The sequence below is a fragment of the Otolemur garnettii genome, unplaced genomic scaffold (assembly GCF_000181295.1).
Source record: "Otolemur garnettii isolate 467f Iridium unplaced genomic scaffold, OtoGar3 scaffold00006, whole genome shotgun sequence".
Classification (NCBI taxonomy): Eukaryota; Metazoa; Chordata; class Mammalia; order Primates; family Galagidae; genus Otolemur; species Otolemur garnettii.
In genome coordinates this window covers 35,194,108-35,209,872 of record NW_003852401.1, presented here as the reverse complement: position 1 = coordinate 35,209,872, position 15,765 = coordinate 35,194,108, and the positions used below count along the sequence as shown (strand labels likewise).

The following is a 15,765-nucleotide window of genomic DNA, read 5'->3' as shown; positions in this document are numbered from 1 at the left end:
CCACAGGCGCCCGCCACAACGCCCGGCTATTTTTTGGTTGCAGCCATTATTGTTGTTTGGTGGGTCTGGGCTGGATTCGAACCTGCCACCTTAGGTGTACGTGGCTGGCGCCTTAGCCGCTTGAGCCACAGGCGTGGAGCCCATGTCTGGTATTTATGGATAAAGAGGCGGTAGGATTTAGACAGTCAGATGATGCACAAATGGAACCAAGTCTGTGGAGCTGGAGCTGTGCGTCACAGGTAAGCAGAAGAAACGGGCCTTCTCCACCCCTTTTTTTCCACTGGCTAAACATCTCCAGAGGGATTAGGGTATCTGTCTGCCATACTACTTATGTTGAGACTACAGAAAATTTCACAAGCTCTCAAAGACCTAACATTTGCTTTGTTAGGGTGTACACTGTTTAGTCACTCAGTCCTGAAGAACAGAATATTTCATAAACACATATTTGGCTGGATTTCTCCATTTTTAAGCAAAGTGTAAATCACTGAAAGGATACATCATCTGAACACGGGGTGAGCTTGGTCTTCCACGTTGTGGCTCTGAGCCTGGGTACATGTAAACTCAGAATAAAATCCATCTCTCTGACATGAATTAGTAGCTATCAAAATCTCAGTGTAATGCCTAACATCTTACATACCAGCATGGTGTGCAAACATCATTATACCACATTAAGAAAGGAAGTGATGTAACAGCTCCTTAAGCCCATTGGTTGAAACACTTTGGTGTGGGGGTTTCCTTATAATGTAAAGTGGGAATGAAAGAAGACTGAAATGACTTCTAGATCAGTTTTCCCTCATTTGCTTTTCAAGGAAGTCTCTCAGTTGCCTCTTCAGTGAGATAAGGTTGCTGCTTTGCAACCCAAGTTTTCTGTCTTTATGTGACTTGCAGTGAGGATTACTCCAATTCTGGAGGCATGTGGAGTTTTCCTATTGTTCCCTTGTGTATTCATATATAGTATTCACAGATTACTGGGGAGGAGATGAGTAAGTTTGATAGTCACCAAAGGGTTCTTGAGAGAAAAGAGATAGCGATCTTGCCACCTTTCCTATGATGTTCTAGTTATTTAGATTCTCTGCTAGACTCAGATGGCTATAGATAAGATAAGCTGATTTAAAAAATCACTTTTAGTTACAGGTATTGGGGTTTTCCAGAGAGAGAAAACCAATAGAATATCTACCTATCTAGATACACGTGTATAAATATTTAGGTATCTATACAGGGCTACAGGTAGATACATGAGAGAGGATTTGTCAGAGGAATGCCTGAGAAGAACCATGGCGGGCCACCTGCAAGCTGAAGTTCCCAGGATGTCAGGAACATGGCTTAGCACAAGTCCCAAAGCCTCAGAACCAAGGAAGCCAGTTGTGGAATTCTCAGTCCCAGGCCAAAGGTCTGAGAACCCAAGGGCACCCCTGGTATAAGTTCAGGAGTCCTAAGGCCAGAAAGCCTGGAATCCTGATGGTCAAGGGCAGGAGGGGAAAAGTGTCCCAGCTATAGGAGAGAAAATGATCAATTGGCCTTTTTCTGTTTTTAATTCTGTTGGGACCCCTAGCTGCTCAGAGGAGCCTGCTCACTCTGAGGGTGGATCTTCCCCACTTAGCCCACTAGGACTCACATGCCAATCTCCTGTGGACACTTAGGAGACTGTTGCTGTCAGAGACACCTCAAAATAGTGCTTTACTAATGTGTCCCTACAGACACACCCCAAAATAGTGCTTTACCACATTCCTTAATCTGGTCAAGTTGACACCAAAAATTAACCATCACAACACAGAACCCAAATGAGGCTGGGTGTCCAGCAGCATCAGCACCACCAGGGAGCTGGACGCACAGTCTCAGGCACCACTCTGCACCTGCTCAATCAGAATCTTTGGGGGGGGGGGGTTAAACCCTTTAAAAGTCACTCCAGATTATTCATATGCTCTTAAAATTTGAGAGATAATGGTAGTAACCTCATTAGACTTCAATTTCTTTTTTTAAGGTGGGAGCAATCAGCTGAGTTAGCTTTGGAGGTCTTTGACAGGAAAGAACTTTTTTATTTTTAGAGATAGAGTCTCACTTTGTCACCCTCGATAGAGTGCTGTAGCGTCATAGCTCACAGCGACCTCCAGTTCTTGGACTTAGGTGATTCTCTTGCCTCAGCCTCCTGAGTAGCTGGGACTACAGGTGCCCGCCACAACACCTGGCTATTTTTTGTTGCAGTTTGGCAGGGGCTGGGTTTGAAACGCCCCACCCTGGGTATATGGGGTTGGCACCCTACTCACTGAGCCACAAGCGCTGCCCGGGAAAGAAATTTCTAAGAGTAACTGAGATGAGGATTCAATTTTTTGCATAGTAAAGAAATATTTCAAATATCTTTGTGAAGCAGGATATATTTAGTTTTGCTCTAATTCTCTTACATGGGCAGGGAACCTGTGGCCCTGGGGTCACATGCGGCCTTCTGGATCCTTCAGCACAGCCTCTTGACTAAATCAAAATTTTACAGAACAAATCTGTTTAATAAAGAATTCATAATTAACAATTTTAGTTCTCCAGTGAAACTTACTTGAAAACGCAAATCTCCATGGTCTGTGGCCATTTTTATAGGTTGGCGGGCTTCTGGCATAATGTAGAGACATGTTGAACCTTCTCAAAACATGCACTAATCTGTGTAGATACAGGTGTTTGTGATTTATTTTTTAAATAAGAGATTTTGGTGTAGATAGGAAAGGCACACAATGCAGGTTTACTGAAACTAATAGAAATAGTATCTAAAACAGTCCCCTTGAAAATCTTACCACTGTATAAAAAGGGTTTATCAACTGGGATTAAGAAAAATTATATCGTTAACACTATTTTGGAAAACTTCTGGAAGGAAATGCCTAATTGTTGAATGCATTTGCTTTGTACTTATTGTCTATTTAATTTCAAAAAGGATTCAAGACTACTACAAAAATTCATAAAATTCAAAAAATGCAAAGAGAGGAAGCTCATAGAAGAAATAATGCAAGAACGTGTTTTTATTCTTCAGCAAGGCCTCTTTGTAATTTTAACCCCTTACCATTTTTCCATTCCAGCTTTATAGGACAATTCTTGGAAAGCTCCCCAATGGCAAAGCTTAAAGTGACAGCTTCGTTTTCCTTCCACAGCAAGAGTCTGCTGAAGGGGGCTCTTGTCAAAGGCACTGTGGGAGGACAGCAAGGTGTGCAGAGTTCCATTTGTCTTTGATGCTCTTTACTTCTCACGTGGACTCCCATCAGCCCGTTCTTCCTTCCTCCTCCCACACTTAAGATACTACATTTAAAAATATTCACATTTTGTTGAAATGCCAGTTATATTGGCTGGAGAGACTTTTGAGTAATCCTTTTCCTGACTATAGAAGTAAAACATGATTAGGGTAGATAGTCTAAAGCAATCCAGGAAGATACAGAAAACTAGAAAATAAAGTGACATCATTTCACCAATAGGAAGCTACTACTGGGAGTATGTGGAGCAATCGCCTCCAGCACTACTTCAATGTACATCATGAGACTGAGATTATGGTCTATATAGTTTTCCCTCTATTGGATTTCATAATCATTTTCTCTTATGAGTAAAAGTTTATAGATATTACTTGTAATGGCGGCACGATATTTCATAACATGCAAATAGCATAATTTATGGAAGTATTTCCTTGTGAGGATTTAGGTTAATCCCTATGAAGTAAATCGTCACAAAATTCTCATCTGGAATGAATCCTTAGGCAGAGTAAAACCTCGTCTTTTTAGGTATTGGTGAGGCTGAGATTTATGTCGTGCACACTCCTCTCTAGCTAAAAAACATTTTTAGAAGAAGAAGGATACTGTTTTTAGGGCACATGTACTTCAGGTAGCCATAGGTATAGCCATATATATACTGAAAGAGCTGATTTATAGTTTCCAGAGAGAAAACCAAACCAATGACATTAAGTTGGAAAATGATGGTTATTTTTTTTTCTCTGTCAGTATCAGATACACACTTCTGCCTCTCCTTCCTTCCCTGCTTTCTTCCTCTTTTTCAATTGTGTATTTCAGTGTTTGGGAATCCTTTCTGGACTAAATCTCGTTTAGCTGGACCTGGACCTAGGCTCTCTAGCTTCTTTCGCACTAAGGAGCCATCTGCAGAAACAGCAATAACACACTGTATGGAAAGGTGCTGGTGGGACTGGTGGTCTCAGATTCTAATGCATCTTAAAATGATGCTTCACCCACCCGAGGCTCAGCCCACCCTTGGGGGGAGTTTACTTCCTGGGGTACCCCATCTTACCCATGCCCCCAACTAAAAACCAATTTGATTGCTTTTTCCAAAATAAAGCTTTAGCCACATTGCCAACCACACACACACAAAAATAATAATAATAAAAATAAATAAAAATGATGCTTCAGTAATGAGGACTATGACAAGCAAATCTAGACATCTCATGGGCACAAAAAATCCTGTTCCTTGTCGCAGGGAGAAAACTATTTGGATGTGTTAAATATAACCAAAATATCTTCTTCTAATATTATTCTTTTCAAAAATGTTTTATTGAGTCATTAAATTAGCTTTTTTTGATAATTTCATAAAATCCTCTAAAAAATGGCAGTCTTGGTGTGGCTCCTACAGAAATGTTACTATAATCATACAACTACAGTTCTCAGATGCTTTATTTTCTGCTTTGTTAATGATATATGTGCATATCATGTGACTGTGTGTAGATCATATGAATATCTTATGGCTTAAAATTCAGAATTTGAATTTCATGGACCATGCTAAAATTCAATAACACTACATTTGTATGCAAGGGGGAGAGAGCAACATGTGGCTTGAATTTTCCTTAAAACACACAGGGGAAAGTTAAAGGGGAAAAGTGCTTGGGACAGAGTATATCTGGAGTTTTGCCAAGCTCATACCATTTAAACAATGGTTTAAGACTGAATTCAAATCCCAAGCAGATCTCTTTAATCTCCCTCAAAGGGTGTAAGTTTGGTTTCAACTTTGAAAGATAATGTTAATGAAATACTTTGACAGAGCAAAATGGGAATGTTGGACTTTAATAAACTGTTTGCCCTCCGGAATTCAAGGACTTCCCACCTACACTTGCATTCCTACTTTGCCCTTAAACCCTCAAAAGAAGTTACTTTTGGTTTTTGCAATCATGTCTTTAGCGTTCCATTTTCTTTTTTTTTTTTTTTGAGACAGAGCCTCAAGCTATCCCCCTGGGTAGAGTGCCGTGGCATCACAGCTCACAGCAACCTCCAACTCCTGGGCTCAAGCGAGTCTCCTGCCTCTGCCTCCCAAGTAGCTGGGACCACAGGCGCCCACCACAACGCCCGGCTATTTTTTGGTTGCAGCCGTCATTGTTGTTTTGGCGGGTCCGGGCTGGGGATTCGAACCCGCCACCTTAGGTGTACGTGGCTGGCGCCTTAGCTGGTTGAGCTATAGGCGCCGAGCCAGCGTTCCATTTTCAATGCCAACTCCACCCTGCACTCACGCCCATGCAGAATTACTGACACACACTCTGGTTAACACTAATACCATTTCAAACCCTTGCCACATTATCCAAGCCTGAACATATCTTGAAATGATTCTTTCTTCCCATTTCATAGTTAGGTACAGTGAAGAATGAAATAACATTGAAATGAAATGGAATTAAAGTGCCAATTTTGTCAGGTGAATGGAATTTGAGGAGAATCAATGGCTTTGATGATTGGTATTTCTTCTCCTAAGGCATTTTATTTCTGTACTTTTCTGGAGTCTTTTTGTACCAGTGCCAAGCAGGCAAATGTCACCTTTGAGTCCCAGGAGATGCGTTGATCAGCTTTCCAAACCCTCCAATGCAAAGATGCTTGGAATTCAGCAGTGCCACTTCCAGCTAACTGGCTCTGATTCCTGTGGATGCAACTGGTCCTCCTCCCCGGCTGGACTAATGCCAGTATACTTAAGGAGATAATTGACCACAAGCTAGTCTGACTGACAGGCTTCCTAAGTGCCAGATGCCAACTGTGCCAATCCCAGCCCTTGCTGGAGGGCCTATTCTCCTTGGGACCTTAGCTAACATGGCTTTGTCTTCCCTTGGCCCTTACCTCTTACCTTTCCCAGGAACTAAAATCAACTAGGTCACTCCAAGTTGTTTTCCTCCTACCTGTAAGTACATCTACAGTGAAACTTTCCTCCCTCCTCACTGCATCTCCCCATCTTTCTTAGGGTTCTGTACATTGAATTAAGTGGGATACTGGCTTAGCAACGACAGCCAGTATCGTGGAAACCAGGAGCATAATTTCATGTTGAGAGGGTCAGCAAAGTATTACTGTTAAATTATTATTCTACTCGCACCATTTTAGTGGTTCTCTATAAACTTTCATTATTACCAGGACAGTATTTTGTTAGTGGCTTGATCCTATCAACACCTTTAAAATAAGTAATGAATCTGGCTGTGATGTCTTTGAGAAGATGTTTTTTGGCACTTGGATATACAAATCTGATTCTGGTGAGGAGCAGTGAACTGGGTATGGGATTCTCCCAGTCCTGATATTCCAAAGGCCTGTCAAGACTACTTTTCCTTGCTAGGTTTCCCTTGGCAACACAGGCAGTGGTTGCTTGTGGGATCAAGCTCTAATATTGCAGTTACCTATGGTTCAATGACAGAGCAGATGCCATCTTAGTTAAGAAGGATCTCAGGGCAGTTTCTAGGGTTTGAATCAGGACTTCCCTTGGGATCAGAGCTTGGGCAGAGAGGCCACTCCCCTATAGTTTATTTGCATAACCCTCCCCACCCCAGCTCTCTAGTCTTCTGTCCTGCACAGCTTCCTTTGGGTACCACGGTGCTGCTCCGGGATGAAAATTTGCCTCTCTGTCTCCTTTCTTTTTCTTTTTACTGTTTCATTAAAAACAAAACACATTTACCCCATTGAGGTGGAAAGGGTTCCTTGGCAGTGCGTGAAGGATTCTGGAAAAGGATGAGGGTTGATTACTCATCCTTATCAGCGCCCGGGATCCACAGGTTCCTCTCTTGTAGGGAGAAGCTGCCCCCTTGGGCCAGCCCCGTGGACGCCAAAGTCATTTTAGACCCTTCTTCTGGAAGTAGGGCCCTGTGTACCACTCAAAGGCACCTGTGGCTCAAGGAGTAGGGAGCCAGCCCTATGAACCAGAGGTGGTGGGTTCAAATCTGACCGCAGCCAAAAAAACTGTTTAAAAAAAAGGGAAAAAAGAGCACAGGGGAACTTTTTTTTTTTTTGCAGGGGCCAGGCTTGAACCCACCACCTCTCTGGTATATGGGCCGGGCGCCCTACTCCTTTGAGCCACAGGCGCCGCCCGCACAGGGGAACTTTTAAGCAGCTGGGGAAGGAAGAGGTAAGATCTTTTGAAGGAATTCCTGGGATCCAGAGACCCCCTTCTTGTAAAGGAGGAACTCACCCCGCTGACCAGGGTCTGGGCCCTGGACTTGAGGCACCAACTCACGGGTGCACAGAGAAGCCAGACTCCAAAGTTCCCCCAAACTTAGGACCCTCCAGTCAGTGTCTCCCTAGCCCTCTTTCTTTTCCCTTTCTAACTATCCCACACGAACGGAGAGGACTCCTCCCACCCCAAGACACTGAAGGTCAAGCTGTAGGATTGTTGAGCCCCAAGGAGCCAGTGACCTAACGCAGATGTGTCTCCTAGGCGAAGCCAAAACTTGGCAGCACGCTGTAACGGGACTTGTAAATAAGGGAAGCGTGGAAACACCTAATTTTTTTTTGGAAACATCTATTTTTAAGATGTAAACACCGCCCTACCCGCCCCCCCCCCATCACTACTGAGTGCAGGTTACATTTGTGGCTTTTTGTTTTCTGATGAAAATCGGAGGTGAATTTCGTTGGGCCTGGCTGGACAGAGGGAAGGTATGTAAAGTGGAGCCCTCCCGAAGGGCGGAGTACTGGCCGGGAGTTCCCAGTCCCAGCTGGGGTCCCTCGCACCGGCCAGGGCTGGCTGGCCCTCTCCGCGCACAGCTCTGCAGCCTCTGCTGCCCACGGGTTCCCTCCCGTCCTGGTGCTGGGCCGCGGACTCTTACCGACCCGGCGCTCGGAGGCTTCAGACTCCAAGCTGGGGTCAACCCAGCAGGCTGGGCTCGCCAAGGGCACAGCTAGGCGCTGGCGCACAACCGGTCTGTCTTCTAGGACGCAGTGGTGAGGTCCGCGCGCCTGGGGAAGGCGGCAGTTGCAGTATCCGGCTCCGACCTTTCCACCCTGGTCCAGCCCCTCATACTTAAGGGGGCGCCGCCGGGCAGCCACGCAACCGGCACGGAGTTCCCCAACTTGGGCCGCCGTCGAGGACTTAAGAAAAGGGAAAGAAGCAGTGGATGGTAGTGACAGAAAAAACTCACTGTTGCTGACTTCTGCAACTAGTTTCTGTTGGGAAACTAGTGTGATAAAAATAGAAAAGGAGATGATTGCGCGGAGGGATGAAAGGAGCAACTGAGGAAACGCCTTCCTACTGGGGAACTCCCCCCTTTGTAGTTCCGAAGTTAAATTAAAGGGAGGAGAGGATTTACAAAGTCCCCTGACCTACTAGCGGACTCTCAAACCGCAGCCTCCCCTCTAGAGAAACAAAATTTCACACCAGAGCTAGTATATCCAGAGAGAAGCTTTAATGGAGAACTCCGCGCACACCACCACCAGACACGGACAAAGTCACAACCCGAACGCGGCGTGGATACAAGCCGGAGGTGACTTAGAGCAAAGGGCAAAGCCGATTCCTCCCCACTCCACCCCGCTTTGTTCCTAAAAGTTTGTTGTAAGTAAAGTGCGATTCCTGGGGCTCAGAAGCGGGAAGGGTAATAGCGACAAGGTAAATTTCCTTCCTGTTTACGAATTGAAAACGAAGACACGCGCGCCCAAACAGCACACGGAATACAAAAACGACCGCAGCGTGCAAAGGTGACAGGGACATCCCCTCGCTCCTGTCCAAGGAGACTGGAAGGAAACAACCACGAAACGCTCCGGAAAGCGTTAAGAGCAATACTGTCTGAGCGATATGCTACGTTTTTCTTGTATTCGTGAGCTAGGGGATCGTAATCCCGTGATACAGTGATTATTTTTTCATTTAAAACTCCAAAGGAAACAGATCGTGGGAATTCACTGTACTACTGGGCTCCTTAACAGTCTCTTATCCCATCGATACACAAACCAGTTGCAGGTGGAAAGTCGCCTTTATTGTCTCTCTTTGGTTGTTTCCCAACTTTACTTTTGGAATCTGGGGCTTTGCTCTTTAAGCCGCTGCCGTCCTCTTTTGTGCAAACTAATTGCTTTAACGGTTCCTTCTATCCTTCTTGAGCCCCGATCAGAGTCAAGCAATCATTCCCCTAAGATCTTTAGTGGGGTTCCACTGCCTGCCCTCCTTGCCCCTCACCGAGCAACTTTATTCGTGACACCATGTCCTTGCTCATTTAGCTGACCAGGAGAAAACAGTATCAAACACCCTTTCTTTTCCTGCTCAAATAAAACAAGATTTCCTAAGTGGACGGCAGGTTTGTCTTGCGTGTTCACGAGAGGCGGCTGCTCAGGATGAGGGCAGCGCAGAGAAACTTGGTGGCTGAGATCCGTTTCAGCGTCACTTTCTGTTGGATTTTTTCCCGGGAGGTTTAGCTCCACCAGCTTCTGCTCCCAGGAATAAGGGTCCAAATCCACTTCCAATTTGCCAGCGAATGAGGCTTTCCTAGACTTCTATATTCCCTCCCCCATAACTTACTGATTTATAATGTTAATTACAATTAGAAACTCTTACCTGAAAATGGGCTTTCTTTAATCTGATTGTACAACATAGTATAAACACAGACACTAGGAGTGTTATATTTATTCAGACCACTGGAGAATCCACTTTTGGGGGTTGTTGGGGCCCCATTAAATATCTTCTTTTATAGCAAAGGCTCGGCCTTGCGAGCTCTGCTGATCCTCGCCAGGGTGCCCGACTCTGGGGCAGTTGGTGCGTTCCTGGGCCAGTCGTCTGTCCGCCCGTTGGTCTCCCTCCGCCCGCTGGGTCCCCTAGGAGTGCACCAGCACCGAATGTAAGGAGCCACCCTTGTTCTCGGAGGTGCTCTGGGCGTTGGGCTCAAGTAGAGAAGCGACCGGAGAGGCCGCAGCCGCGGAGCACACAGAGGATGGCGCTGGCGGCTGCTGCGAGGCCGCGGGGACGGGGAGAGCTGGCGGCAGCGCGGTCACGGGCGGCAGTGCAGGCGTAGGCTTGATCGGCACCGGCACAGCAGGCAGGCTCTGGCTTGCCGAGTGGCAAAGGGCCTTGACTGGGACACCGAAGGCTCCGTACTCTGGGCCTACAGGGACTCCGGCTGCGGCTGCAGCAGCAGCGGCCGCGGCCACTGAATCCATAACACCAACGTGCGGCCACACGGAGCTGACGACGTTGCCGAGCTGGCCGGGCACCGGGTAGCCCAGGTGGTGCATGACCGACGCCAAGGGCAGCCCGCCAGCCTGCAGCACGCCCTTGTAGTCCCGGCCGATGATGTTCTCGATGGCGAACGGGTGTTTGAAGCCTGACGTGGACGCGGCGGCCGCCGCGGCAGCAGCGGCAGCAGATCCCAGCCCGTAGGGTGGGAACTGCGACAGGCGCCCCACGCTGCCCACCGCTGCCGCTGCCGCCGCCGCCGCCGCCGCAGCCACGGCCGCTGCCTCCTGCATCTTGCCAGGGTGGGACGTCTGCTGAGGCTGCGATTGCTGGGGCGGTTGCTGCGGAGGCTGCGTCGGGAGGTGCGGGGGCGGCTGCGGAGCAGGAGGAGGCTGTTGATGGAAATAGGGCACCATGTGCGGTGGTGGAGGGGGTGGCGGCGGCTGGGGTGGGTGGTGGTGATGGTGGTGGTGAGCGGCCGCGTGATGATGGTGGTGGTGGTGGTGGTGAGGGTGGTGGGGATGGTGAGGATGAAGGTGCCCTCCGGGACCAGCGCCGGGCGCGCCCTTGGTGCTTCCCCCATGCAGGTGAGCGTGGTCCGCGCGCAGCACCTTGAAGCGCTTGCGGCGCCGCAGGAAGCTGCCGTTCTCGAACATGTCGCCGCAGTCAGGGTGCAGCGCCCAGAAGCTACCCTTGCCAGGCTGGTCGGGCCGCCGCGGAATCTTGATGAAGCAGTCGTTGAAGGAGAGGTTGTGGCGTAGGCTGTTCTGCCAGCGTTGCGTGTGCTCGCGGTAGTAGGGGAAGCGCTCCATGATGAACTTGTAGATGTCGCTCAGCGGCAGCATCTTCTCAGCCGAGTGCTGGATTGCCATGGCAGTCAGCGAGATGTACGAGTAGGGCGGCTTTTGGTCGCTGTACGAGCTTTTCCCCGGCCGCGGCATCGCTCCCTGATCCTCCACTGCCTTCTGGCCCAAACCGGGCCGCAGAGTCGCTCGGCACCACGCTCCCGGGGCCGTCTGCCCCGGACTAACTCCCACTCTGCCCGTCCAGCCCTGCCACCCTGCTCTCTCGCCCCCCCAGGCCCTCTCGGCTTCTCTCCCTGGCCTCCTCCGAGCTGCCTGGGGTCTCTGAGCCTGATCTTTTTTGTTAACTCAGCTCGCAGACACTGGCAATTTCTGGCTCCGACGGTCGTAGACAAGAGCGCACGGTCGTGGGCGGAGCGCGCCAGGTTTTCCGCAGCCTTCTCTACTTCTTGCCTCCAAACTGAGCGCTGGAGCTGACGCCGAGGGGCGAGAGGCCAGGGGCCTTGCTTCCTTCCGGCCTCTTTGCTTTCTCTGGGTCTGAGGGACGCCTAGGCCAAGCTGTCTAGGAAGAAAGACCGGGCACTCGAGACCGACCCTTTAAATCCGAGTTTGGGCTTGCTGTCCTGGAGGCCAGTGACGGCAGGACTTTCACCGCCAGACACTTAGCCACTCCGCTCTGGAGTCCCTGTTTTCCTGGAAAGGCGGGACAAGCGGAGGCAGATCTGGTTCTGGCAGCCTGCACCTCCTTTTTGTTTTGGTGGCTCGCAGCGGAGCCAGGGGTGGAAAAGACACCGAGCCCTAGGCAGTCGCACGGGGGTGGAAAAGTTTGGTGGTTTCTGCAGCCGCAGCGTTAGCAGGCTCTGCTGAGGGTCGCGAACGCAGGACGCAGGACGCGGGCCGCTGGACTCAGGGCTAGGGCCGCGGACACGAGGGGGCTTATGCGAATGCGGTGGGAATGCGGGCTGGCTGGGTCGGCTCAGCCTCCTGCGCTGCAGCTGCCTCCGCTCTCCAGGGCTGGTCTTGACGAGGAGAGACGGCGGCTGTGGCAGCGACGCGCTCTCCTGGCTGCGTTTTGTAATGGTCCCCGAGACGCCGAGACCCCCGCCGTTCGCGCTTTCGAGACTATCACATGACCGAGGTTGAGGGACTCAGCCGCGGCTGCAGAGTCTCTAGTTGAAGAAGGGGCAAGAGGCGCGGTGGCTCGCCCCCGCCCCCTCCTTCATGGACTTTCGGGCGCCCTCCACCCCTTGTATTCACCAAGCACTCGGTAGCCCGTAGGCGCGGCAGGGTGGGGCAGAGGACACAAGCTGCCCACTGGGAGGGGCGGGGCAGCGCAGCGCGCCGGGTGCAGTTCCCGCTGCGGTACCTCATCTAGGCCAACCTGCCCGGTGGAGGGAGACAGGACACTGCCTTGTCGCTCTCCTTTCTAGCATCTCACTCTCTGGTCTCCCCTCTTTTACACTTCCTCTTTCCACCTACTCTGAGGTTCTCTTTACACACCCTTTCTCCTGGGCTAGCTGCTCCCGGCCAAGTTCGGAAGGCTGTTTTTTTAGTGAGAAACCCCGATGGCCCGAGGGTTGGAGGGAAAAGCTAATGGGGAGGAAAGAGAGATTGAGACGTTTTCGTAAAATGCCAAGTTCATCCTAATTTTATTGTGTGCCAACTGCACGTGAGGCCGTGATCCTCGTCAGGGACGGGGGACACCAGATAACATTTGCCATCTAGGACCGTGGTCTTAGTGGCAGGCTGACAGTCACCAAGAAATGAGAATAAATATTAAGGGTTTGGTGTATGGACCAGGTGGGTTAGACCAGGTGGGGTTTCTTTTGGGTGGTGACGTCTGAGCTGAGTCCAGAAGGAAGAGTTGGGAGCTCAGGGGTCCTATCACCTAGAATGAAGTCTGTGTTGTGCTAAGTCTTGATAAGGCATATGGAGGAAGAGGGTGATAGTCAAAATTATCCATGCAGGAAGCCCTTTGTGAGGGAAAGGTGGATGAGTGGAAGCCCTGAGGTCCTGTCTTGCTTTCAGGTTCCTACTCTACACCTATCACACACCCAGTAGCTATGTCAATTTACTTCAGGGAGAGCCTGAAGTTATATTCTGGTATTGACTGCTTTCATCCTTAGAGTAGGGGAAAGCAGAGTTTAGAAACAAGTGTACTTTCTTATGGCCTACTGCACCTCAGTTTCACTATCTGTAAAATTAGTTTGAAGTTGGAGATTTCATGGGTCATTTTTAGTTCTGGGATTAGAGGAGAAAAATAGCCTACAGACACTATGACTCATTCAGTTTTTAATTTCTGTATTTGCAGTGCCTATACTCCAAGGCAGAAAAGGTGGTCTGCCGGCTGCTTGGGAGGCTGTCCCTTCCCTGCACCTTTGAGTACACCAGGTGGGGTGCGTTCAGCTTCTGGCCTTTGGCGATCTGAATGATGGGAGTACGTCTGCCCGTGGTCGGGTTACAGGAGTGCAGTGAGTAGAAAGACTCATAATTTCCATCTTTAGCCAGTAGCTAGATTTTTTTGCTAGTACTGTTTGGCCAGTGTGTCCTAGGCTAGGCGATGTCTGATAACAGGTGTTAAAGTGAAGCATGAAGATCCCGGGAAAGAACAGCCTCTTTGTGAGTCTTAAGGAGAAAAGAAATCTCTTCCCAGGAGGATGCTTTAGCTGTCACTCCGTGCCAGGAATGCTCTTCCCGCCAAAGGAGTTTCTGCGGGATGTTTGGTTGGCTGAGACACTTTAACGGATGGCCTTCTGGCCTTGGAAAGCCACGGAGGAATTCCAAGGACACTCACAGTTAAAGCGACAGCAAGAGCGCGCTAGAGCCGGTGACTCTTTCTCTTTTGACCGAGGTCGTGCGAGAACAGCTCTGTCTCAGCCTAGGAAGCTGGGGTCTCCTGGGGCTCTGTTATGGCCACTACTCCGAGCGCCCAGCGTGTACAGGCTCTTCAGGCCCCGACCTACATATAGCCTAGGCAAAGGGATCTTTTGTTGACACCTCGCCAGAGCCTGTCTTCTGCGGGTTGCTGGAACAGCAGAGTCTCCTTTTGAGGAGCAGCTGCAGAAACGTTCCCGTTGGGCAAGCGGGGTCCTAGGCGTCTGGGCACCCAGCGAGGGGAGACGCCCTTCAGGGGTGTTTGGGACAAGCATTACTCACGTAACACGAACCCTGAACGCTAAAGCAGTGGGCTGGTTACAGCCTGCAGACCCGCCGCCGCTACCACGATTCAGCGCCTGGGGACGGGAGCAGCAGACTGCGCCCTCTGCCCGGCGAGCCAACTGCGTTCAGCGGGCCGGGCTCCTCGCAACTCCGACCATCACAGCTGCGATAGGGAGCCTCACACTTCCGCGTTCAGGGGGTATTTGGCAAGGGTAGAAAGCGATCCCCACCACTGAGGCTGCAGCCGGCCCAGGCGGCCGAGGCACCAGTTGCGGCCCAGAGAGCAGACGCCCAGCCCAGGTCGCTTGTGCATTTGGGGAAGGGGCTGGCTGTCGCCGCCGCGGAGGATCCTGGGGGATTCTGAGCGTGGCGCGGGACCCGCAGCGGAGCTTGGGCCGCGGTGGAGGCTGCGTGCGCTCTCCCCCTCCTTCCCTCGAGGTTGATTTAATTCCTGCAAGTTGTGCAGGCGCACCGCGGCACTGGCGGGGGCCGGAACGCGCGCTCCAGCTGCCACTAGACCCTTGCTCAAGAAAAACAGATCATGTAACTACCCTGGCACCAACCAGTCGGTTTCAAGTTTCTGCGCGTAATTTATTTTTTTAAAAAAACAACTACTGTACTATCCAAATATTGGCTGGCGCTCAGGACGCTGGCAGGCAAATCATTGCCCCGGGCTTAGTGTAATTATCTCAGGCGTATTTGGTTTACCCCTTAGGCAATTGTTGGCGACGTTTTGCTAGGAAGAGGGGTTCCATGCGAGATTTTATTGCATTTAATTGGCTCTATGGAGAGGAGTAAAGAAAGATGGGGAACTTTAAGAGTGGCTATTTATTCATTCTCTCTCCTTTATGCCCCCCAGCCCCAAGAGGGTCTTCCGCACTCCTCAGCCTGGATCTAGGCCAGGCCTTCCCAAGGCTTCCACGAGCAGCTGTGCCCGACATGAGGGAGGAGTGCAGGTTACAGATAGGGTTAGGACGACGTGCGGGACTGGAAAGAAAGCAAAGCTTCGCGCACACGTCTTGATTTCCATGGGTTCTCCCTTTATCCACTGCCCTCTGACATACGTGGTCAACTCAGCCTGCCTCTTTCCTGAACCTCGGCTGACTTCTTGGCGCATACTTTACCCAGCTGAAACTTCTAAAGTGGCCTTGAAGAGGAGCGGGGAAGGTTGACCCCACAGCAGGGAAACGTGGCTTCCAGCCCTGGATGGATAACCCTGGATGCGTTATTTCCTCGCTTTGGATTTCATTTTCTTTTCAGGTCTTGGAAGGCTCCAAGGAGCTGAGGTTTCAGGCTGTGATCCCGGGGAGTTATGTTGGGGGCCTGGGAGCACAGGACCTGAGCAGCTCCAGACGCGCTGGGCCAGCAACGCCGCCCTTCCTATCGCCCCCCTTACCCCCTCCCCCGTCGTCTAAGGAACCGTTTGCATCCAGCGTCACCGCCACTACCC

The 15,765-nt window shown here is 50.2% G+C and overlaps 1 protein-coding gene across 1 annotated transcript; it reads right to left on the bottom strand.

The window, feature by feature from the left end:
- Positions 1–9,995: 9,995 nt before the first annotated feature.
- On the bottom strand, positions 9,996–11,294 carry FOXB2 (forkhead box B2). The gene has a single exon (XM_003782962.1). It carries the CDS (start codon positions 11,292–11,294, stop codon positions 9,996–9,998), a length of 1,299 nt encoding a protein of 432 aa, XP_003783010.1.
- Positions 11,295–15,765: the final 4,471 nt, after the last annotated feature.

Excerpts from the sequence above, each read along its gene's own strand:
- FOXB2 (XM_003782962.1), bottom strand. The coding sequence starts at position 11,294 with ATGCCGCGGCCGGGGAAAAGCTCGTACAGCGACCAAAAGCCGCCCTAC.